The 26,709-nt window shown below is 42.8% G+C and overlaps 1 protein-coding gene across 9 annotated transcripts in view; it reads left to right on the top strand.

Moving 5' to 3' along the window:
• Positions 1–26,709, top strand: part of atrnl1b (attractin-like 1b) — a 1,047,255-nt gene that overhangs the window by 257,939 nt on the left and 762,607 nt on the right. For all 9 annotated transcript variants that reach the window (XR_013579731.1, XM_078564667.1, XM_078564670.1 and 6 more), the window contains exons 16-17: positions 4,914–5,127; positions 19,312–19,500. Coding sequence is in view for 8 of the 9 variants with exons in the window: in XM_078564667.1 (XP_078420793.1) it covers positions 4,914–5,127; positions 19,312–19,500 (403 nt within the window). In the remaining variant the exon portion in view is untranslated. The remainder of the gene's footprint in view (positions 1–4,913; positions 5,128–19,311; positions 19,501–26,709) is intronic.

The following is a 26,709-nucleotide window of genomic DNA, read 5'->3' as shown; positions in this document are numbered from 1 at the left end:
ATGACGAAATGCAGTGAGGAGACGCCATAGATACTCACATTGCATCCGTGAACATTTGACCCCAGTCTGGCTGATGGCAGTGCAATACCCTCTGTGATGAGGCTCCTGTCACGGAGATGCAGCGGATGCCCATTGTCCCTACATTCCAGGAGGATGATGATGACATGCAGTGGGGACACTCCATAGATCCTCACACAGCTTATGTGAATGTCTGACTCCTGTCTGGCTGGTGGCACCTCACTTGCACTCTGTGAACAGGGTCATATCATGGAGATGCAGCAGGGAAACCTTTTCACTTATCCTGATCCTATGAACCTTCAGGACCACACTGTCACCAGTTACAGGTGCTGACGGGGTTGGGGGGGCTGCCGAGCCTCAAAGATGCAGGGAGCACACACAGAGAATGATGGAACTCTGTGCCACTGGCCCAGGACATTCTGGCAGCAATGATAAGCCCCAGTGAGGTGCAGACAGTGACAGTGAAGGCGCACCATCAGTGCTGAGAAGGTTGAACAAAGCACAGGGAAGAGGCCCAGGACTGAGACACCTGCCTTTATCTTGTGCAGGGGCCAAGGTTTCACATCTGAGCGACACGAACACTACACATCAGAACGAGGTGCCATACGCAACGAGACTTTCTTGCGAGTTTATTAACCAAGTGAACATTATGTACAAGTGGTTAACACCTGTGCCCAGGCTGTGCAGCTACATCTTCTTCACCACCTGTTGTGGAGAGGTGCCGGGAGAAAGGAGGACCTCCTCACGAACATGTTGCTGGGCCTGGCCAAGTTGACCATTAACAGGTCCAGGCAGTGGGCGATCGAGGGGGTCGTCCGACTCAACTGTCTGCCACTTTTCCATGGCTATGTTTGCAGCTGGGTGTTCCTGGAGAGGGAGCACGCGGTGTCTGCCAACACTATCAAGGCCTTCCGTACTCGGTGGGCATCGTGGGGACTGGGGTGTTTTGTTGAACCTCTTACAAACATTAAACCAAAATGTGATTAAATTTCCTTTAAATTTTGTCTTTGTTTTTGCAGTTTCCCTTTAGGGGCTGCTTTTTAATTTGCCCCTAGTTTTGTTAATTTAGTTTAATTGGTTTGTAACAAAAGAGTTAAATCATCTTCACCTTCCTAACCTTGCCGCTACTTCTTGGTGTTTCCTTAACATCCACAGTGGAGGTGGAGGCAGCCTGCCAACATCACCCTGTCTCTGATGAGGGCGGAGACCTGGAGGGCCCCGGTTTGTTTTCGGGGTCCTGCTGTGTGGCAGTGATGTCTTCCTCTGCCTCTGGAGCTATGTTTCTGGGGCCACAAGGAAAGTGGATTTGGATGGTCCGGACACTCCTGCATTCACCTGGGTTGATGACCCCGGGGTGTGCACCTGCTGATCCTCCTCCCTACGGGTGCTCTTGGGCCCCTGGCTGACTCCTTGAGGAGAAGGGGAAGCTGGAGTGAGGTGGAATTGTCCCACACCCTTCTCACGTTGACATTGTTGGAGGCCAACCGTGGCGTCAATGGCTTGAAGCACTGAGAGGTGTACGTGCAGCTGAAATTTAAATATGGTGTTCGGTGTGAGGAAGCAGTGAGGTAATGGCATGGTGGACGAATGAGAGGCCACCCGCCTGCAACCCGGCTTGTTTCCCTGGAATGCAAGATTAATGAGGTGGGATTGGGATGATATGGCGTGAAAAGCCGCCATTGCGGCTGGCGGGTAAAACGTTCGTTTTCCCGCCTGCTACTGCACTTAGTGCAAATCTGGAATGATTCCGTCCCAAGTGCGCATACCAGCCCCATTATATCTGCAAGCTTAAAGCGGAACAAACTTAAAACGGATACTGCTGTACTGTGATATTAATTTCCTCCTCTTCTCTTGTGAAGGCCGATGCAAATTACTCATTTAGTCATGCCCACTGCCTCCACAAGAAGGTTTTCTTCTTTTGTCTGCAATCGGCTCCAGCATTCCTCTAACTATCCTTTCACATTTACCTGTTTATGGTAGACTTTTGCAGTCCTTTTTGTATTTCCCCCTATGTTGTTCTGCAATAATTCATTCTGGGGAACTAAACCCAGGACTGGTTTACTCGTTGACCTAGAAATATACTGATTAAAGAGGTTCTCCTGTACACATCACAGAAATTCTTCACTTTCCTTGCCTTTTACACTTTTCTTCGTTGTACATTCGGTAATTGAAGTCCCTATCTGTTGCTGTTCTATTATTTTTACATTTCTCTGAAATTTGCCTACAGATTTTTTTCTTCTCTCTTATTATTTGGGGTCCATATTAAACACTCAGCAATGTAGCAGCTCCTCTTCTGTTCTTTAACTGGAACCAAATAGGTGCGGTTTTTGAACCCCCTAGTATATTGTCCCTCTGTAGAACTGTAATATCACTTAGTTATCTTGATAACTGCCACATACTACCCCCCCCCAATCCTGCCTTTCTCCCTTCCCTATCCCACTGAATATATTATTGCTGATAGTTTATTTTCTACTCATGCCCAAGATTAAGCTGTTACAGCCACTATATCATAACCCTATGTGGCAACTTGTGCCTTCAGCTGCCGTGGCCCTAAGCTCTGACATTCCCTTCCCAAACCTTTCTACCCATCTACTTTTATCTTTCCTCCTTGAAAATGCTCCTTAAAGCCTATCTGTTTGACCAAGCTTTTGGTCCTCTGTCCTAGCATCTGACATGACTTGGTGTCAAATTTTGTTTATGTTTTTGATAATGCTCCTTTGAAGTGCCTTGGGTCGTTTTATTATATTAAAGGTACTGTATAAATATAAGTTGTTGCACTATTATATTTGTCATAAATTTACAAAAAATGTAACTACACCCCTTCAGCAAGAGTGCATGCAAGCTGGACCAGCAGGGAAGAAATGAGAGATTGTTGCCTGAGCTCCAAAAGCAAGAGTCAGTTCAATGTCTATGACGTTTCTCATTTCATGATCTGCCTTGAAATTGTTCCATACAACCAAGCAGTACAAGTCCATTCCTCCTCACCCAGGTAGACTTTGCCATGACACAAAGATAAATAGAAAAGTAAGTTGTGGAGAAGACATAAGGAGACCACATAAAGATATGGATAGGTTAAATCAGTTGGCAGAGATCTATAAATGAAGTATAATGTGGGAAAATGTGAAATTGACCCCTCTTTGGCAGGAAGAATAAAAGAGAAGCATATTATCTAAATGGTGAGAGATTGCAGAGCTCTCAGATGCAGAGGGACCTGGGTGTCTTCGTGCATGAATTGCAAAAGGCTAATATGCAGGTACAGCAAGTAAGTAGGAACGCTAATAGAATGTTATCATTTATTGTGAGGGAAATTGAATACAAAAGTAGGGAGGTTTTGCTTCAGTTATACAGAGCACTAGTGAAACTGCATCTGGAGTACTGTGTACAGTATTGGTCACCTTTTTAAAGAAGGATGTAAATGCGTTGGAAGCAGTTCAGAGAACGTTTACCAGACTAATACCTGGAATGGGCGGGTTGTTTTACGAGGAAAGGTTGGACAGGCTAGGCTTGTATCCACTGGTGATTTGATTGAAACATATAAGATCTTGAGGGGTCTTGACAAGGTGGATGTGGAGAGGATGTTTCCCCTTGTGGGGGAATCTGGAACTAGGGGTCACTGTTTAAAAATAAGGGATCACCGATTTAAAATGGAGATGAGGTGAAATTTTATCCCTGAGGGCTGTGAGTCTTTAGAACTCTGTTCCTGAAAAGGCAGTGGAAGCAGTGTCTTTGAATATTTTTAAGGCAGAGTTGGATAGATTCTTGGTAAGCAAGGGAGTGATACGTTATCTGGGGTAGGCAGGATGCAGATTTCAAGTTGCAATTAGATCAGCCATGATCGTATTAAATGGCAGAGCAGGCTCAAGGGGCCAAATGTCCTACACCTGCTCCTTGCTCGTATGTTCATATGTTGGATGTCGAAGTCACAGTACAGATTGTGTGCTTGGTTGTGCTATACATTTGCAGTTCAGAAGTGTCTACGTGCCATTCCATAAGCAGTGGTGCTCTGGATTTTGCCTGGAATGTAACCCAGGTGGCTACAAGAAAACTTGGTGTAACTAGCTCACTTGCACTAGGAAAGTAAGTGAAAAATTGACGATAACCTCATGAGAACATTCGCCACTAAACTAAACTGAACATTTTTCCATTTTGTAAACGAGTCTCTGACTGAATTTGTGAATTTAATGTCAACAGTGTGCAGTTTTGCACTTGAAGCTGTGCTCATAAGAAATTCTTTTTATCTTTTCACCCAGAAGAGTGCTGAATCTTTAATTACATTGCCTGGGCTAGATTCTCACCTGGGTTCTAAGATGGACAATGTGCTTATTCTACTGTGACATTGTGTATTTCCATCTCTCAGCGAGTACTACTTTTAATTTTATGACTTAACATTTTGAATAACATTCCAGTCATGGAAAACTGAATATTTCAGATTATTTTGCTTTACTTACATTGAAAAATTGGATATTGAAACTTGGTAGATCTTTTCTATCAAAAATATTCAAGTGTTCTGTGTGCATACACTGTTGAAAGGATGAATAATATATTATGCCTTTGTTAAGAGTTGGCGATGATGTACTTAATTTAGTGTCTAAACAGCTTTGTTTGATGCAATAGATTTAATAGATCTATGAAATGTCAACATGTTTGTCAGTGTTACTGAAATGAAACACAATGGAAATATCCTGCTTTTTACTGTAAATTGGAGCCAGTATGTTTTGTCGTAGAATATAAGAAATAAACTGAAATGCATTCAGAATATGTTCCAGCAAGTTACAGTAAAAAAAAATCAATGAAACTAAGCATAATCAGAACAGTGTTGACTTCAAACAGGGGAAAATGATACTTATGTAACCAAAGGGTTAATTGTTCCTTCTCTTTTATCTTCATTATGATAGAAAATATCACCGTGGGTTGGATTACGCAAGATCAACATCTCCTACTGGGGTTGGGAAGACATGTCACCTTTTACTAACACTACCCTGCAGTGGCTTCCTGGTGAACCCAATGACTCTGGTTTCTGTGCTTATCTAGTAAGAGCTGAAGTTGCTGGACTGAAGGCTTATGCGTGCACTGAAATGGCAGATGGTCTGGTCTGTGAGAAACCAGTTGGTAAGTTTTGAATTCACCTCAATGCACAAATATACAATATTAACATAAGCAAAAGTGTAACTAGAAAAATAAACAGTAAATGGAGCGTCTGATACGTATACAATTTCTTTCAGGTTGTGAAACCGTAAGGGGCAAGATTTCTGCCCATTGCTATTGACAAAGTTGTAAACTTCTGTATAAAGAATTTATTGTGACTTAGCTATAAATTGTAAATACTTGGTTATGTTTGTGATAAATTATATTTTAGTAGTTTACATGCAGAATTGTATTTTTGTATATTATGTGGCAAATGTGGTGTTATTTTCTATGTCTGCATTACCCCACACAAATGACCATTGGACCAGTCAATCTACTTTTTGTATTGGCCAGATTCCTCTGTCAGTTCTGGATATCAGTAGAGCAGAATTTGAAGATGTCAGAGTAAAAGAAAAAATCTGTACAAAATATTTTGCCACTATGCTATCTTTGGCTGGCAGTTTTAAAGAAAGAGAACAAAAACGAAGAAGTGTCCTGAAATATCAGAAATTTATAAACTGCTTCCTCTGTTTCCCATCCCTGGGCACTCCCATTTCCACTTTAAACACCAATTTTGAAGAACTCATGGGTTTTATAGTTTCAAAGATCAAGGTTATTTGCTTGCCAGCTTCTACTACCTCCACCCACATCCTTACCCTGACCCTATGTCATTCTACAGCTTCTCCCTTATTTCCCACCCAGCCCATATGAAGTTGATCTTCTCTAAGACCCATGCCTTGTGGCTTTGCCTGCTTCCTTTTTATCATGTAACTATATTTACTCAGCCGAATGCTCTCTGCCATCCTCAGTGGTTTCCTATCTTTGAGCTCTGATTCTCCACCTTTTAAGACTGCCATTAATGCTCTCCTTTGACAAACTTTTCCTTCTTTCCTCATTTTTGTTCCACCTTTGAATTGCCCCTTCTTAAAATCCTCTGTTGTGTTATGACCTAACTCCATAACCACTTTTTCCGTAATTCCCTCTTTATATCCTTTCAATCATGTTTCTATTTGCCTGCAGCACCAAGCCCATCCTCATTAAAGTCATTACTGACATCCTATGTGAGTGCAACTGCATTGCACTGTCTTGTTACATCCTCCTTAAACTTTCTTTGATACTTGACAAAATTGATCACTCTCTGCATCCTTATCATCTCTTCACTGCAGCCAGCTCCAATACAGTAGTCTAGCTTTCAGTTTTATTTATGTAATCCTACCTTGACAATATTATTCACAGGCATGGGGTTAGCTTTCACATGTACATGGGTCACCCCAAGTTTTATTTCTGCCACCATTTTGGTCTTTTTGCTCACATCTATCCTAAGAGACAATTTCTTTCATCTTAATCTCAAAAAGACCTAAGTCAACCCTGTTTAGCTCTCATCCAAAACGACATGCCTGAGCACCTGACATCTACCCTCCCTCCATCTCTCACTGCCCTTTAGACAAAGAAACAGTGCGCAGTCTTGATACTTTGTTTGATTCTGAACTGAGAAGCTGTCTGGTTGCATTAGTTGTCTACTCCCCAGCCCTATCCCTCCCCAGACCATCTGCACTTTTGCTCTGAATCTGCATCACTCTATAGTCACGATCTTCATAACACTGCTGACTGCTAACTCATCTCTCTCCCACCACTACTAAATATTTGCAGATCCACACCTTTGTTAAGTCCAGACTTGTTGCCTCTAGTGCTTTCCCTGCTAGTCTGCTGAATTGTGTTGTTAACAAAAGTTGACAGAATCTTATCCAACAATAATCTGTAATCTCATGGCCTCACATATCCCCTATTCTACCTTTAACATAAAGCCGGGTGATCAACCCTGGTTCAATGAAGAGTGTAGGAGGGCATGCCAGGAGCAGCACCAGTCATACCTAAAAAGTAAGTTGTCAACCTGGTGAAGCTACAACACAGGACTGCTTGCATGCCAAAAAGAGTAAGCAGCAAGTGATAGACAGAGCTAAGTGATCTCACAACTAACAGATCAGATCTAAGCTCTACAAACCTGCCACATCTAATCGTGAACAATGATGGACAATTAAACAACTAACTAGAGGAGGAGGCTCCACATATGTCCTCATCCTCAATGATGGGGAGCCCCACACATCAGTGCAAAAGACCAAGGTTGAAGCATTTGCAGCAATCTCCATCCAGAAGTGCCGAGCGAATGATCCGTTTTGGTCTCCTCACAGATGCCAGTTTCCAGCCAATTTGATTCACTACACGTGATATCAAGAACGGCTGAAAGCACTGGATACTCTTTCGAGTTATCAACAGTCACAGATTGCAACTCTTTTTTTTTCGAGTACAATCACCGTTCTTGGTTTCCGGGAGTGGGACATGAACCCACAACCCTCTGATTCAAAGGCGAGGGTGCTATGAACTGAGCCACAGCTGACACCGAACTGAGCCACAGCTGACACCTGCAACATTCTGGTAATAGTACTAAAGATGTGCTCCAGAACTAGCCCTTTGCCTACCCAAGCTGTTCCAGTACAACCACAGCACTGGTACCTACCCGTCAATGTGGAAAATTTCCCAGTTATGTCCTGTCCACAAAAAGGACAAATCCAGCATTGTTGTTACCAGCCCGTCATTCTACCCTTGATCATCAGCAAAGTGCTGGAAGGTGTCGTCGCTATGCTATGCGCTATGAAGTGGCACTTAGTCAGCAATAACCTGCTCACTGAGGCTCAGTTGGGTTCCAGCAGCTCAGCTCCTGACCTCAGTACAGCCTTGGTCCAAACATGGACAAAAAAGCTGAACTCAAGTTGTGAGGTGAGAGTGACTGCCCATGGCATTAAGGAGCCCTAGCAAAACTGGAGTCAGTGGGACTGAGGGAAAAACTCTCCACTGGTTGGAGTCAAACCGAGCTCAGAGGAAGATGGTTGTGGTTTTTGGAGGTTAACCATCTCGGTTTCAGAGCAGCACTGCAGGAGTTCCTCAGGGTAGTGTCCTAGTCCCAACCATCTCCAGCTGCTTTGCAATGACCTTTCTTCCATCATAAGGTCAGAAGTGGGGACATTCGCTGATGATTGCACAATGTTCAGCACCATTCGTGATTCCTCAGATACTAAAGCACTCCAAGTCCAAATGCAGCAAGACCTGGACAACATTCAGGCTTGGGCTGATAAGTGGCAATTATCATTCACGCCACACAACTGCCAGACAATGACCATCTCCAACAAGAGAGAATCTAACCACTTCCCCATGACATTCAATGACATTACCATCATTGAATACCCCACCAAGACAGGTCATCCGCTTGGAACTTCTGGATGGAGATTGCTGCAAATGCTTCAACCTTGGTCTTTTGCATTGATGCATGGGGATCCTCCATCATTGAGGATGAGGACATTTGTGGAGCCTTCTCCTTTAGTTAGTTGTTTAATTGTCCACCATTGTTCATGATTGGATGTGGCAGGTCTACAGAGCTTAGATCTGATCTATTAGTTGTGAGATCACTTAGCCCTGTCTATTACTTGCTGCTTACTGTTTTTGGCATCCTCAGGGTTACGATTGACCAGAAACTGAACTGGACCAGCCTTATAAATACTGTGGCTACAAGAGCAGGTCAGAGGCTGGGAATTCTGTGGAGAGTAACTCACCTCCTGACTTTAGTTAGACATATGATGGAATACTCTCCACTTGCCTGGATGAGCGCAGCTCCAACAACACTCAATAAGCTTGACATCATCTATGGCAAAGCAGCCAGCTTGATTGGCACCCATCCACCACTTTAAACATTCACCCCCTCCACCACTGACACACAGTGGCAAGACATACCATCTACAAGATGTACTGCAGCAACTCAGCAAGGCTCCTTCGACACCACCTTTCAAACCATGACCGTTACTACTTAGAAGGACAAGGGCAGCAGATGCATGGGAACACACCTGCAAGTTCCCCTCCACGCCATGCACCATCCTGATTTGGAACTGTATCGCCATTCCCACACTGTTGCTGGGTCAAAATCCTGGAGCTCTGTTCCTAACAGCTCTGTGGGTGTACCTGCAGCAGTTTAAGAAGGTGGCTTACCATCACCTTCTCAAGGGCAATAAATGTTGGCATGGCATTGACACCCACATCCTGTGAAAGAATAACAAAAAGTGTAACTTGTCTAAAATTATACTTGCACCCTATTTGCACTGTCTAATTATCACTAGCTACTTCTCTACCTATGTATCAATTTCAAAATCCTTGACTCCATTTACAAACCTATCAAATGCATCATTTCTCCTTATCCCTACAATGTCATTCTTTGTCACTGTGTTCCTGTATAAGGCCCCATTCTCCTGATTCTGGCCCCTTTGTGAATCTTGTTTCTCTTCACACAACTTTCAGCTACAGAGCTCAGCTTTTCCAGTATCCACTCTGGGACATTCTCCGCAAGCCCCTCTCTGCATTGCTTACTTTATCACTCTTCCAAAAGCCTTCTCTAAACATACCTCTTTGAGCTTCCTTTGAGTACTACCATCCCCCCAAACTGCTCCCAATCAGTTCTTAATTTCGTATGGCCTCCGGTGTCCTGCTTTTGTGAAGTACTTGGGATAAAACTATGTTATTTGTGTACTTTCATGTAGAATTTTGTGCCATTGAGATGATTCTGCTAAATTTGGGTTCAGGTTAGTTTTGAAGATTCCATGGTTGCTTTTACTATGTAATAGTTTCATATTTTCTTGCATCAAAAAATCATGAATTAAAACTTAGGACTTTTTTAAAAAAAAAATTTCACGGGATCTGGACATCGCTGGCTTTGCCAGTATTTATTGCCAAACCTAATTGCCCTTGAGAAGATGGTGGTGAGGTGCCTCCTTGAACTGCTGCAGTCCACATGTTGTAGGAATACCCACAGTGCTGTTTGGAAGAGAGTCCCAAGTTTTGACCCCACGACCGTGAGGAAACGGCCATATAGTTCCAAGTCAGGATGGTGTGTGACTTGAAGGCGAACTTGCAGGTGGTGGCATTCCCATGCATCTGATGTTCTTGCCCTTCTAAGTGGTAAAGGTTGCAGGTTTGGAAGGTGTTATTGAAGGAACCTTGGTGAGTTGATGTAGTGAATCTTGTAGATGGTACACACTTCTGCCACTATATATCAGTGTTGGAGGGAATGAATTTAAAGTGATGGATGGGGTGCCAATCAAGTGGGCAGCTTTGTCCTGCATGATATCAAGCTTCTTGACTGTTTCGGTGCTGCACTCATCCAGGCAGGTGGAGCATATTTCATCACACTTGTGCCTTGTAGGCTTTAGCGAGTCAGGAGATGAGTTACTCTCTGCAGAATTCCTAGCCTCTGACCTGCTCTTGTTGCTCCAGTATTTATGTGGCTGGTCCAGTTCAGTTTCTGGCCAATGGTAACCTGCAGGATGTTAATAATGGAGGAATTCAGCGATGGTAATGCCATTGAATGTCAGGAGGAGATGGTTGGATTCTCTCTTGTTGGAGAAGGTCATTGCCTGGCACTTGCACGGTGTGAATGTTACTTATCAGCCCATGTTGTCCAGGTCTTGCTGCATATGAACACGGACTGCTTCAGTATCTGAGGGCTGGATGGATTATATCCCAGGCTATTGAAGGAAGCCAGGGAGGAAATAGCAGATGCTCTGAGGATCATTTTCCAATCCTCACTAGATACAGGCGAGGTACCAGAGGATTGGAGATTGCAAACGTTGTACCATTATTTAAAAAGGGTGTGAGGGATATGCCAAATAGCTGTAGGCCCATCAGTCTGACTTTGGTAGTGGGCAAATTATTAGAATCAATTCTAAGAGACAAGATAAACTGTCACTTAGAAAGTAATGGATTAATCAGGGATAGTCAGCATGGTTTTGTTAGGGTAAGGTTGTGTCTTACTAATTTAATCGAATTTTTTGAGGAAGTAACAAGGAGGATTGATGAGAGTAGTGCAGTGGATTTTGCCAGCATGGATTTTAGTAAGGTATTTGACAAGGTCCCACATGGCAGGCTGGTCAGAAAAGTAAAAGCCCATGGGATACAGGGGCAGAATTTTCCCCCTGTCGGTGGGGGGAAGTTTAAGAGCGGGCGCGCCTCCGATCAGCGCCCCCGGTTGGGGGCATGCCGCCATTTTATGTGAGCGGGCCAATTAAGGCCCCCCCCAGCGTGACGTCCGCACAGAAGCTCTATGCGCTCCCTATGCGGGTGACGGGGGATTTCCTGAGCTGAGAGTGCACTCATTTGCGCATGCACATGAAAGACCGCACTCATCTCCCTGAGGCTAAGTGCTCCCTCAGGGAGATCGGCTCTACAGTAAAAAATGTGAAAAATAGAAAAAAAAAATTTCCCTGACATGTCCTCTCATGTGAGTTGGGACATATCCATCACTTTTAAATACAGTTTAATTACATTTTTAAAAACCTACATGAAACCTCATCCGCTCGTGGATGAGGTTTCATGCTTTTCCTGAAGCCCGCCAGGGCTCCTGGCCTGCCCACCAACCTTAAGGTTGGACGGGCAGATCCATTAATTACTTAAATGACTCTGTCAATGGCCTCAATTGGCCTTTGATAGGTCGGCGGATGCACAGCTAATTCTGCTGAGCCTCCGCTTACCTGAAAATTTAAATAGAGTGGGGTGACGTCGGGAGTTCCGCCTGACATCATCCTGTGTCATTTTGTGCGTCGGCGAGCGGGCCCCACCCCCCGCTCGCTAACCAGGAAATCCTGGCCCAGGAGAATGTGGCAAATTGGATCCAAAATTGGCTCAGTGACAGGAAACAAAGGGTAATGGTTGATGGAATTTTTTGCGAATGGAAAACAGCTTCCAGTGGCGTTCTACAGGGTTCGGTGTTGGGTCCCTTGCTGTTTGCTGTATATATATTTATAATTTGGACTTAAATGTGGGTGGCATGATTGGGAAATTTGCAGATGACACAAAAATTAACCGTGTAGTTGATGACGAAAAGGATAGCGGTTATCTCCAGAATGGTATCAACGGTTTGGTTGAGTGGGTGGAAAAGTGGCAAATGGAATTCAATCCAGAGAAGTGAGAGGTAATGCATTTGGGGAGGGCAAATAAAGCTAGTGCATACATAATAAATGGGAGGATATTGGGAAACGTAGAGGAAGTGAGACACCTTGTGTGCATGTCCACAGATCCCTGAAGGTGGTAGGAAAAGTGATGAAGTATATGGAATGCTATCCTTTATTGACCGAGGTATAGGATACAAAAGCAGGGATGTAATGATGGGACTGTATAAAATGCTGGTTAGGCCACAGCTGAAATTTTATGCACAGTTCTGGTTGCCACATTACAGGAAGGACATAATTGAGAGTACAGAGGAAGTTTGCAAGAATGTTGCCAGGGTTTGAAAATTGCAGCTATGAGGAAAGATTGGATAGACTATGGTTGTTTTCCTTGGAACTGAGGAGGCTGAGGATTGACCTGATTGGGGTGTACAAGATTGAGGGGCTGAGATAGAGTAGACAGGGATGCCCTGTTTCCCCTAGCAGAGAAGTCACTTACCAGAGGGCACAGATTTAAGGTGATTGGTAGAAGGATTAAAGGGGACATGGGGAAGAACTTATTCACCCAGAGGGTGGTGGGTATTTGGAATTCACTGCCTGGTTTGGTGGTGGAGGCAGAAACCCTGAACTCATTTAAAAGATACCTGGATCTGCACCTAAAGTGCTGTAACCTGCAAGGTTATGGACCAGGTGCTGGAAAGTGGGATTAGAATGGGCAGCTAGTATTTTAAATTTTTTCTTCTTTGGCAAGTGGAGACACGATGGATTGAATGGCCTCTTTCTGCGCTGTAACTTTTCTATGGTTCTGTGGTGTCACAAACGGTTCTGAACATTGTGCACTCATCCGCAAACATCCTCACTTTTGACCTTATTATGAAGGGAAGGTCATTAATGAAACAGCTGAAGATGGTTGGCCCTAGGACACTACCCTGAGGAACTCCTGCAGTGATATCCTGCAACTGAGATGATTGACCTCCAACAGCCACAAACATCTTCCTTTGTGCTAGGTATGACTCTAACCAGTGGAGAATTTTCCCCTGATTACTATTGATTTCAATTTTGCTGGGGCTCCTTGATGCCTCACTCGGACAAATGCAACCTTCATGTAAGGGCAGTCACCTTCACCTCACCTCTTGAGTTCAGCTCCTTTGTCCATGTTTGGACTAAGGCTGCAATGAGGTCGGAAGCTGAGTGGCCCTTGCGGTATCCAAACTTAACTGGATGATGTGACAAATTTCCACTCGCAGCCTGTTTTGAAGCTTCTTCACAAAGTGCTCAAATGAACCAAAATCATGACAAATTGTAATATGCCTGAGAACATGTGATTTCAAACAGTGTGTTGGACTGACATTTAAATTTTTATTTTGTACTCTAGAGGGCAGACTTACACTTGAATTAAAGCACCTTGCAACATTTTCAAATATTTTTTCTGTTTTTTTCACTTGAGAAATGTACCATTCCATCCCTAAGTATGTTCCAGTTTAGTAATAATGCTACATTGTATTTAGGAAGAATTTGAAAATAATAAAGAAGAAAAATAGGGAAAAAAAATGCATCATTAAATTTAATTAAGGTCGGCATTAAAAATGATATCTGAAACACAGGATTTTTTTTGGTGTTCTGGTCAAATTGTCCATTGATATTGAATAATGATTACTTTTTGCAGCAGTGTACATTGTGTGTGCTCTGATCGATAAGTTGACTGCCGTATCTGGAAGTATTTTTCTTTATTTCTGCACTAATAATGTAACAATCAAATCCATAAACTATTAATCTAAGGACCTTGGATAGAGGAATCTTTTTAAATGCAACAACAGTCCAGAATGAGAAAATGTAGTTATGCATTCAAGCCCATTAACTCTCCCAGTGGCATCGAATGGCATTTTGAGTAACTTCAGTGTTTCAGTCTCTGGAAAAACAGTGAAGTATAATTCTGAAGCACCAAGAATGTGATAATAAGGATACTGACTTTTTTGAATAAGGAAAAGGTAGGAATATTTATGCTGGTGTACTGCCCCTAATATGTATTCCATGATGAAAAAAATTCTTTACATAGACTTTCAATGATCTGCAGAGACAAGTGAGACAAGTAGCATATCAAATCGCATGAATATGTGTGAAGTAAATATAGCATTAAAGTTGCCTACATTACTATGACAACTACTCTTTCAAAAGTGTTTCATTAGCTGTAAAATGCTTTGCTCCTGAGGTTTTGAAAGATGCTGTATAAATGCGAATCTTTTAGTTCTCCAAAATATTGAACTGTATAATTATATATCTACTGATGTAATAAAAATGGAACATACATACGCAGTACCTGTTTGTCAAACTTCAGGCAATGCATTTCCTGTGCCATGTATTCGGTAATGCAAAATTAAATTTATTCTAAACAAATTTCTAGCAACTGATTGACTATTTGGCAAATATCTTCAGAAACAGAAATGCAGTAATTGAAATGTATGCAGAGAAACTGACCCACTAAATATTCAAACATAGTAATTATGATGCCTGTGACTTATAACTTTACCAATCACGCCTTCTGGATTTTAAAGACGTTTTTCAAACCATGCTTGAAAGAAATTGTCTGCAACAGCTTGCTGCGTTCACAGTCTTAAAATGTTAGGTACTTCCAAGCTGCAGACTGAATATAATGAACTAATATTGAGTTTCCTGTGCAAAAAAAAAACCAAAAACTCTTTAGCCTGTTTTTACCCAATGGTTTTATTTTGTGGCTTTAAAGGAGATGATTCCATCTTAGCAGGATAATGTAATAGTTCTTTAATATTTTGTATATAAAAAAGAGCAAAAATCAGCATTCTAACCATGAGCAGCAAGGATAATCTACATCAGAGAATGACGTACATTTATTTAGCATCTTTCATATTCTTAGAGCATCCTAGAATACTTCACAGCCAATTAATTATATTTGAAGTGTAGTCACTGTTGTTTTGTAGACAAACGCAACAGTCAATATGTGCACAGCAAGAAGCCACAAACACCAGTGAGAGGAATGACCAGCTAATCTGCTTTTAGTGGTTGAGTAATAAATGTTGCCCAGAACATAACTCCCCTATTCTTTGAATGTGTGATAGATTTTTGCATCCCTCCCGAACTGGGAAACTGGACCTCAGTTTAATGGCTTCTTTAGAAGAAAGCTGTACAGAGGGAGACTATCAAAAACTGACACTTATTGACAGCTGCAAATATCTTGCTTTGTAACAGATAAAAGCTGCGCCTAAAACCATGGACGCTCGCAATTACAAATTATAGACAACCTTCAATGCCCCAAGCCCATTTACAACTTGAAACATGGGGGGGTCACAGGTCAGAACAAAGCTGCGATGGGTGAAAGAAATGTCTTTTGTAGAATAGGGAGCTCTTTGCCCAGCATCCGTTGTGGCAGCGATACAGCTCTATTTTTGGGATTGAATTGTTGCATGGCTCTGGTTGCTGGATAAAGAAAACCTCATTTGACATAAGTTGGGAACAGTACCAGGCAACACAGCATTTCACTCCATTTGTACATCAGTTGCTGTTGAGCTAACTATCCACTCCAACAGTTTAAACATTAGCAGCTGCAATGCACAGAAGGAAAAGTTCCTGGACAGAGGTCAGGGGGCATTAATTTCCCCCCTCACCATTTTGGGTGGGATCTCCCAGTCCTACAGTAACCAGCTTGCCCTGCGCAGGCTGCCAAGTTAGCAGATTTCATGCTCATGATCTTTCTCCCTCCCACTGTGGGAAAAGGTTGGCAATAAACTGGGAAACCCAACAAACAGAAAATGAATTAAAATTGCACCCTGATGAGAAGGTTCCAAAATTATGCACAATCCTCGGTGAGGGCTAAAAATGATGAGCACTGCAGGAGATGCAGCCTCAGAAATTTGGTTCGCCTAGTTTACCGTACATGCAATAACCATTCTGAAAAGAGGAGACCCCCTGATGGAAGTCTCTTGGGTGTACTTACTTTATAGATTTCACTGTACCTCCTCAGTGCAGACATACACTCAAATTGTCCTAATTTTCTTGAAAATTTCTATCTTGTAGAGACTTTTAGTTACATCACCAGAACACATGCATCCATTTTTAAAATATTTGTTCATGGGATGAGGGCATCACTGCACCCATCCCTAATTGCCCTTGACAAGGTGGTGGTGAGCCACCTTCTTGAACCACTGCAGTCTATGTGTTGTGGGAACACCCATTAACAAAAGGTTTACTGCTCTGTCAAACTGGTTTAAATTTGGACATTGAGTGTTACAACCAGTACGGGAGAGTGCACAGTTAATTCTAACCCCACTTCTCCACAGGTCGTAACAATGGATGTAAATGTTTAATTCACTGGCCAAAATGGCCAATTGTTTACCTTTACTACTGCTATACCCCATATAAAAAGACTTTAACCAGGCTTCTTTCAATAAACACAAAATAAATGATTTATTATAATGTAAACTTTTTTAAAACAAGCTGCAAAACTGGTTAACCTAAAGTTTATAACCTGGTAGTGTAACGATTTTCCCCTTTTTACAAAAAAATCCAACACACTCACACACACACACATACACAACAAGAGAAGACAAACAAGGTCTCAGTAGAGGTTGGAGTAAGGTAATGTTTTTAAAAGGATAAATTTCGAAAGGTCTTGTTTCTGTTGAATGGACAGAATTCTGGTTACAGTAGATCTGGAAGTCCTTTCAGATTGATCTTTGGTGAAACACTGTCCTTGGTAACTCTCACTTGTCACAGCTTTGCAGACTTTCGAAATACAGATGAGTTATTCTGATGAGAATTTTCTGACTGAGGGTTAACTCTCTCAGAGAGTCTTCCCTCGCAGCCTGCTCTCAAGGCACACACTCACTGACTCTGACAAAATAAAATGTTCAGAGAACACTTCCCTCAGGCCAGGTGTTTTCAACAATCAACAAGAGCCTTTAGCCTGGCAACAGCAATTTTTTTTTAACTCAGATAAACAAAGTAACTCTTCTCTCATCAAGTGTCCCACCATTCACCTAGCTGTTGACCTGTGGTGCCTTGGGGGAAAAAAGCTTGTTCACAGCCCAGAAATGAACTTGTAGACCTTAAAAACAGCTCAAGAAGGAGTGTCCAAAATTCAATGTCCTTCCAATTTTCCAAATAGCAGATTCATCACAGAGGCATAGGAAAGCATTTTTAAGTTTTAATGTTTTTTAAAAATTCATTCATGGGATGTGGGCTTCGCTGGCTGGGCCAGCATTTGTTGCCTATCCCTACTTGCCCATGAGAAGGTGGTGGTGAGCTGCCTTCTTGAACCGCTGCAGTTCATGTGGTGTAGGTACACCCACAGTGCTGTTAGGAAGGGAGTTCCAGGATTTTGACCCAGCGACAGTGAAGGAACGGTGATATATTTCCAAGTCAGGATGGTGACTGACTTGGAGGGGAACTTGCAGATGGTGGTGTTCCCATCTATCTGCTGCCCTAGTTCTTCTAGATGGTAATGGTCGTGGGTTTGGAAGATGCTGTCTCAGGAGCCTTGATGAATTCCTGCAGTGTATCTTGTAGATAGTACACACTGCTGCCACCTTGCGACGGTGGTGGAGGAAGTAAATGTTTGTGGATGTGGTGCCAATCAAGTGGGCTGCTTTGTCCTGGATGGTGTCAAGCTTCTTGAGTGTTGTGGGAGTTGCACTCATCCAGGCAAGTTGGGAGTATTCCATCACACTCCTGACTTGTGCCTTGTATATAGTGGGCAGGCTATGGGGAGTTAGGAGGTGAGTTACTCGTCGCATGGTTCCTAGCCTTTGACCTGCTCTTGTAGCCGCAGTATTGATGTGGCTAGTCCAGTTCAGTTTCTGGTCAATGGTAACCCCCAGGATGTTGATAGTGGGGTATTCAGTGATGGTAATGCCATTGAACATCAAGGGCTGATGGTTGGATTCTCTCTTATTGGAAATGATCATTGCCTGACACTTGTGTGGCACGAATGTTTCTTGCCACTTGTCAGCCCAAGCCTGGATATTATCCAGGTCTTGCTACATTTGGACTTGGACTGCTTCAGTATCTGAGGAGTTGCGAATGGTGCTGAACATTGTGCAATCATCAGTGAACATCCCCACTTCTGACCTTATGGTGGGAGGAAGGTCATTGATGAAGCAGCTGAAGATGGTTGGGCCAAGGACACTACCCTGAGGAACTCCTGCAGCGATGTCCTGGAGCTGAGATGACTGACCCCCAACAACCACAACCATCTTGCTTTGTGCTAGGTATGACTAGCACTGGAGAGTTTTCCCCTGATTCCCATTGACTCCAGTTTTGCTAGGGCTCCTTGATGCCACACTTGGTCAAATGCGGCCTTGATGTCAAGGGTAGTCACTCTCACCTCACCTCGGGAGTTCAGCTCTTTTGTCTTATGTTTGAACCAAGGCTGTAATGAGGTCAGGAGCTGTGGCCCTGGCAGAACCCAAACTGGGCTTCAGTGAGCGGGTTATTGCTAAGTAAGGGCCGCTTGACAGCACTGTTGATGACCTTTTCCATTATTTTACTGATGATGGAGAGTAGACTGATGGGGCGGTAATTGGCTGGGTTGGATTTGTCCTGCTTTTTGTGTACAGGACATACTTGGGCAATTTTCCACATAGCTGGGTAGATGTTCAACAGATCCATGGTACTCCTATCTAAAAACTTTGACAATTTTGAACTATATTGAATAAAGTCTCACATTCTTGTTGCTGGATCTGCAGGCAATACATTTTTATTTGCAGAAGCCCTGCTGCATTCTGACTCCTCTGCAGTGAGTACATTGTTTTGCCATTACAAATAGGCATATAGTTTTACTACTGTTCAGTAGTAAAATGGCAATTCAAACTGTTCAATTATATTGCCAAATCGTTGAATTTAATGTCAGGTTAACAGGTTACCAGGCATTGATTAAAATACAAGTTGTTACTCAATAGACTCCCAACAGCTCTTCTGCAAGTCCCTACTTGTAAAATATGTTTACGGTCCAGTGTGCTAGAATTTTCCACTAAGTTTGTGCAAATGGTCATGTATAAATTAATTACATAAAAAAGTTCAAACCATTTATGTAACTACAAAAAGCCTTTGTGATAAGGGATCAGACTGTATTAATGCGCATGCTATTGATATTTTAACTGAAAAGTGCTATAATTAGTGTTTAATAATTTTAAATCAGAGACATCATTTTCTTTTGCAGTCAGTCCAAATCAAAGTGCTAGACCATGCAAGGCTCCTTGCTCTCTCAGAACAACTTGTTCGAATTGCACAAGCCAGAATGTGGAATGCATGTGGTGCAGCAGTGCTAAGCGTTGTGTGGATTCCAATACATATGTAATTTCTTTCCCGTATGGACAGTGCATGGAGTGGCAAACTGTGAGCTGCCTTTGTAAGTACTTCTTTTTCTAAACTTCTGCACAAATCATCTCCCGATTGGTCAGCAAATTTATTCATTAATTAGCTAATGTAGATGATCTTATGGTGAGATCCATGATTGGCCTCCGTCCTGTCAATTAGGATAAAATTTACCAGGGTTGCCACTCTTAGGAGCTATGCAGTAACCTGTGCTGGAAGCACATGTGTGCAGAATAGTGTAAGAGAACTAGATCAAACCCAGATATGATGGTAAAATAGCAATAGTGGCCGTGAAAACTGGTCACCTGATGAGGTGCTGGAGGGTGCCTGGTGCCTGTGTAACTATTCTGCAGCAAAGAGCCAACCTGTTTAGGAAGGAGTGGGAAAATATGGCAAGGGTGATTTTTAGTTTCACAAAATAAGTGTTTATACTAGCTTTTCATGTTTAAAAATTGAAGCCATTCTGAAAATTTTCAAATCTTGTGTTAAAGGCTGAATGCCGAATCTGCTTATTTTCTGAAGCAACATCAAAGATAAATATGGGGACCATTTGGATCAGCAGCCAACAGTTTACAACAGAACACACTTAGAAGTTGTTATTTACTCACCTGTATTTCTAAGGTTGACAAAATAATTCTACTATGTTGACTTGATATTGTAGGTCACCATAAAGAAATATCTGAACACCATTTTTAAAGTTGTTTTTCAGCAAAGCATTCAACAGAATTTAATTTTGATACTAGTAATATTTTGTGCTACCCAGCAGGATATATTGAGTTTGAATGAAGCTTACGTGGATTAATGTCTTGACTCATGTCCATGTGGATGATTTCTGACAGTGGCTATGTTTCTTCCAAACATTATAAAAAAAACATAGGCTGCATGCGTGAATAATGCATTTCAAGCCACCTTGTGATTGTAGAGCAAAAAAAAAATCAGGATTGGCCTAAACCTTATAGAAGTACAGTAATTCCTCACTTAAAGTCAATGTTATTTTGTCATAACGTCACTGATAAAGTGGGAAACATATATCCTTTTAATGTTGTGAAGTTCGCTATAATGTCATTTGCCAGAATGCTCCTATTCAGTGGCCTGCATATCCCACATGTTCACAATGTGCCTGCAAATGGCAACCTCAATTTCCACAGTTTTCGCTGGTCCTTCGGCCCAGGTGCAGCCAACGGGCATTACTATTGCTCTCTCCAATTTTCCCCGATACTGTTGGGTCCTGTGCACCACCAGGAACTGCTCCAGCTGCTCCTCTCCCCTTGCTCTGATCCCCTACCCCAGCTCTGAGTTTAAGTGTCTGGTGTCCCTCCACTCCCCAATTGCAGTCCACTGCCACCACCGAGAACTCCTTCAGCTGCTCAGCACCGACACCATCTTCTGCCGCTAGATGGAGCCCAATCACACACAAACCAGGCGGCTTGTGGGTCTAATCTCATTTATGTTTATTTACATTTATATTTCTTTTAAAATGGAATAAATTTATAAATATAAAAGTTAGTATATTTGTGAATCTATGAATTTAGGAATGTACAGTATTTCAACTTTTTTCCTGATTTTTTTTTTCCTCTAGTTCCCAAAAGAACTCAGAATTGGGAAAACCTGATTTGTTTAATGTTGTTTCGCTTAAAGATACACTTTTCAGGAATGCAATCACAATGTTAAGTGTGGAATCCTGGAATTTTACAGGAAGAAGATCATTATTCTAACTGTGTCTGTGCCAACACTTGTTGGGGCAAGACAAAACCAACCCCACTGTCTTGCTTTTTCCCTATAGTATCTCATCCTCCACTTAAAATATGCCAATTTTTTCTCTTTAAAAATATAATTATCTCTGTCTCAATCACCCCCAGTGGCAATACATTCCATCTTCTAATAAACGTTTGTTTGTAATGAACAGAAGTTTTCTTCTCGTTTTATGATCATTTTAGACCCAGTCACTAACAGCCCAATCAGAGGAAATCGTCCATAGTCATGCTATTAAAAGCTTTTATGAACTTTCTTTTTAACCGTCTTTGCTCCAGGGTAAGTAGTCACAATTTCTCAAGACATATCTCATAACTGTAATTTTTCATCCCTGACACAAAGCTGTTGAATGTGAGCTATACACTTTCTTTGGCTTTAATGTTCTTCCCATAAAGGAACATCCAAAAATGAACACAGTCCCCTAACCGTGGCCTAACCAATGTTTTATATAGATACACTCTTCTACTCGCCTCTGGTTATAAGACCTCAAACTTTTCATGGCTTTAACTACTTGGACTTTCAGCGAGGAGCTGAATGTTGATAAGGCATAGATAATGTAGCTGCCCTTGACATCAAGGCAGCTAGGCCCAGAACTATATTATACTTCTGGATTTGCTTCTTTTGTGTAACTGAGCATTCTTTAATTTTCCTAATGGTCCACCAAACCATCAGTGTTCTCCTCTTCCAGTTATCACTGTCCTGAGCCACCTCCCTAATTTTCTTGTTTTCCAGACTCTTCTGAATATCCTAGACCCCTGCCCTGCTGAGTACTTAAAGACCCCACGTCCCATCCAGTCCTAACTCTCTACCTTGGGCCTCCCATTCACCAAATGTATACTCCTGTATGCCTTCCTGCCATGAAGCCACTACATATTTGTCCAGTTAATCTTTCATCAGATGTTTTATTCCTGTTCCCACAGAATCATTCTAGGTTAGTACATTTTAGCTCCCTTTTCTGGAGGGTTTTAACAGAGGTACATCAGAAAAATTGACTAATTTAGTGAAGGAAAATTTGAGTCATAAGCATGGCTTTAAATTAAATAGGTTATCACAATATGAAAATAATTCTAAAAGCAAAATACTGCAGATGCTGGAAATCTGAAACAAAAGCAGAAAATGCTGGAAAAACTCAGGTCTAACAGCATCTGTGGAGAGAAAAAAAAACAGAGTTAACGATTCAAGTCCGTATAACTCTTCTTCAGAGCTAAAGAGAAGTAAAATGTGATTAAGTTTATACTGTTTAAGGGGAGTGGAGCGGGTGAAGCTGGATATAGAAGGTAAGTGAAAGATGGAGGCAAAGGAGAGATTGCCAGAGATATCATGGACAAAAGGACAAAGGGGTGTTAATGATAGTGTTACTGGCTAAAGGAGGTGCTAATGGTGACATTAAGCTCAGAAAGCAGTATGTGATAATCGCAGGACAAGGGTAAGTACTCTGGAAAGAACAGCATGAACAAGAGACCCTTGTGGGGGTGGTATGGTGGGAAAAAAGATTGAAAATGGGATAAAAGGTGGGGATAAAACAATGAATAAAGATGAAAATGAATAAAAATGAAAATAAATAAAAATAAGTGGATGAAAAATAAAAATAAAAAAATGAAGATGAATATTGAAAAAAGGTGATAAAAAAGGGGTGAGGATATTCACTACAAGCCCACCAACTCCCACAGCTACCTCAAATACAGCTCCTCAGACCCTGCTTCCTGTAAGGACTCCATCCCATTCTCTCAGTTCCTTCGCCTCTGTTGCATCAGTTCTAATGATGCCACTTTCCAAAACGGTGCTTCTGACATGTCTTCCTTCTTCCTTAACCGAGGTTTCCCACCCACTGTGGTTAACGGGGCCCTCAACCGTGTCCGACCCATCTCCCGCGCCTCTGCCCTCACACCTTTCTCTCGCTCTCAGAACCATGATAGGGTCCCCATTGTCCTCACTTTTCACCCCACCAGCCTCCGCATTCAAAGGATCATCCTTCGCCACTTCCACCAACTCCAGCATGATGCCACCACCAAATACATCTTCCCACACCCCCGCCTGTCGGCATTCCATAGGGACCATTCCCTCTGGGACACCCTGGTCCACTCCTCCATCACCTCGTCCCCCTCCCAAGGCACGTTCCCATGCAATCGCAGAAGGTGCAACACCTGCCCCATTACCTCCTCCCTCCTCACCGTCCAAGGGCCCAAACACTCCTTTCAGGTGAAGCAGCATTTCACTTGCACTTCCTTCATTTTGGTTTTCTGCATTCGCTGCTCCCAATGCAGTCTCCTCTACATTGGAGAGACCAAACGCAGACTGGGTGACTGCTTTGTGGAACACCTTCGGCCTGTGTGCAAGCAATACTAAGACCTTCCTGTTGCTTGCCATTTCAACACCCCATCCTGCTCTCATGCTCACATGTCCGTCCTTAGCCTGCTGCAATGTTCCAGTGAAGCCCAACGCAAACTGGAGGAACAGCACCTCATCTTCCGATTAGGCACATTACAGCCTTTCAGACTTAACATTGAGTTCAACAACTTCAGACCATGAACTCTCTCCTCTATCCTTACCCCCTTTTTACCACCCCCCCTTTTCAATATTCATCTTCATTTTTTAATTTTAATTTTAAAATTTTTAATTCTTATTTTTATCCACTTATTTTAATTTTTATTTATTTTCATTTTTATTTATTGTTTTATCCCCACCTTTTATCCCATTTTCAATCTTTTTTCCCACCACCGTCCCCTCCCCCCGCCCCACCCCCACAAGGGCCATCTGTCATTTGTTCATACTGTTCTTTCCAGAGTGCTTACCCTTGACCTGCTATTATCGCATTCTGCTTTCTGACCTTAATGCCACCAAAAGCATCTCCTTTAGTCAGTACCACTATCATTAACACCCCTTTGTCCTTTTGTCCATGACATCTCTGGCAATCTCTCCTTTGCCTTCACCTATCACCGGCCTTCTATCTAGCTTCGCCTGCTCCACCCCATCCCCCTTAAACAGTATAAATTTCATTACATTTTACTTCTCTTTAGCTCTGAAGAAGAGTCATATGAGGACTCGAAACATTAACTGTGAAAGTAATGCTACTTCATAAATAGAGATTGGGAAATATAGGACGGAATTTAATGCCCTTCCCTGTGGTGAGTTTGGTGATAAGAGGCATTTAATCAGGTGGGTAAGGACCCTGCTGCCTTTCCACCTCTGCCCCAATTAAGTCCATGGGGGAATTAATGCCCACTTAAGGGCCTCATGCCACAGGTATTCACCCAGCAGCAGGCAGGGGACGCCATCCGGGTAGCCTGGAAACAAACTGTCAAAAGTTGCTTGCTGTTTCCCAGGGAAGATCCCCAGTTCAAAGGTACTTGGTGCCTGATCGAGGGACCTGTCATTGGGAAAGGGGCACCCTTAGAGCCCCTCCCCCAACCCAGCACCCCCTGCAACCCCCCTCCTCCCGCCAACATTTACCTGTGGCTTGGGTCCCTCAGTGATCATGGGCTTTGGGTGAGCGCATTACCGGCAGCAACCACTGCGTCTCTGGTGGCACTGTTGATCAATGAAGAGCTGCTGGCCTCTGATTCGCCGGCAGCACTTGATGGATGGGACTTCCATCCCCTAGGATCCTTGATCTTGGGAAGACTTGCTGCTGCCCAGTTAACTGCCTGATTGGCACTTAATTTGGTGGATCTTCCTCAAAGGGAGTGACATTGGGCTCTTGCTAACTTCCAGCTGGTGGGTGAGACCCCCGTCACAAACTTTAAATTCTGCCCATAGAGTGAAGGCAGAGTTCCTGGAGAGTATTAGAAAACACAGAACCGATACCACATGTGGGGTGCCATAGATTGCTATCTGGGATACCAAATATGTGTGGGGCCATAGATTGCTATCTAGTGCCTTATTTTTCTGTTGTATTATAATTGTAATTTTCCTTTAATTTGAATTAATTTTTTGTTCAAAGCTTAGGTGATAATCACACCTAATTTTTTTTCAAAGATTGAGGTGATAATCATATCTAATGTCTGATATGTTGAGTGAAGGCATGTCCTAGTCACCACTTTAAACATGGACTGTGTTCATATGGAAGCTTCTGTTTTTTCATTTTTAAATTGGACACTAAACAGGTGGCTAAAATGGCTGCCAAGGGTCAGATGACTAGGGTCAACACAGACTACATCAAGCTTTCAGAAAGTTCTTAATTGAATCACCCTGGGTGGGATACCCCGCCTTGAATGGACTTAACAGATAGCACCCCACTGTGGAATTCATGCCTGCCATTGTTCATCCTTTACTCCAAACTCATAATCAATGGCATTCTAGACTCCATGGGCAGAAATTTGCCCTCGGCGAGCGGGGGGCAAGGCCTGCTCTCCGATGCGTAAAATGACACGGGATGTCGTCGAGCAGAACCCCCGATGTCACCCTGACTCATTTAAATTTTCAGGAAGGTGGGGACACTGCAAAATCAGCTATGAGCCCGCCGACCTGTCAATGGCCACTTGAGGCCATTGACACGATCAATTAACCAATTAAAGGACCTGCCTGTTCAACCTTAAGGTTGGCAGGTCGGCCAGGAGCCCCGGCGGCAACTAGAAAAAACATGAAATGTCATCCAGCGGTGGGATGAGGTTTCATGTAGAGTTTTAATAATTGTAATAAAGTTGTTCTGTAAATTATGAATATGTTCCAACTCATGTGACATTGTCACATGAGGGGACTTGTAAGGGATTTTTCTTTTCGCTATTTTTAATATTTTTAAAAGTCGAGGCGATCTCCCTGAGGCTGCACTTAGCCTCAGGGAGATGAGTGCGCTCTTTCATGCGCATGCATGAAAGAGCGCACTCTCGATTTTAGGGATTTCCCCCCCGCCTGCACAGGGAGCGCAGAGCGCTTCCTGGCGGACGTCATGCTGGGCCGGGCCGCCCGCCCACATAAAATGGTGGTGCGGCCCGGATCGCTGGTGGTGATCGGCTCTGCGCCCTCCGATTGGGTCAGGCCCGCCTGCCCGACAAACGGAAAATTCTGCCCCATGTCCCCAAGTTTACAATTCAACAAAAGGAGAACTTCAGAAAATATGTTATCCACAAATGGGTGTGATAAACTTCCATCTATCTCCGTTGTATAGTACTGGCTTTCAGCTTTAAGCCATTCTGGGAGGACAATAACAGTTAATCTTGTGACCGAAAACTGGCTTCTGACACCATAATCTTTTATTATCCGAAGACCTAGAACGACCTGGGCAGTGTCAAAGAGCACTGCAAGAAACATCAGCTGCGGGAAAAGGTTGTGTCATGTTTGCCTTTCAGAACCTGGAGGCTGCTATATCTTAAAAAGCCACCCAGCCTGATGCCTAAAGCCAAGTTCACCTGAAAAGAAATTGAACTTCCTGATATGAAAACTTCAAGTGCCTAGCTTTGTGACCTGCTGAACGTTCCTCTCTTCGAGAGAATCCTACAACAATCCTCATATCTGATATCAGCTATTTGAACTCATCTAAACTACAATTCCAGGG

Source organism: Cetorhinus maximus, chromosome 20, assembly GCF_964194155.1.
Source record: "Cetorhinus maximus chromosome 20, sCetMax3.hap1.1, whole genome shotgun sequence".
Classification (NCBI taxonomy): domain Eukaryota; kingdom Metazoa; phylum Chordata; class Chondrichthyes; order Lamniformes; family Cetorhinidae; genus Cetorhinus; species Cetorhinus maximus.
Note: the sequence above shows the minus strand (reverse complement) of the source record. Positions and strands in the feature narration are given on the sequence as shown.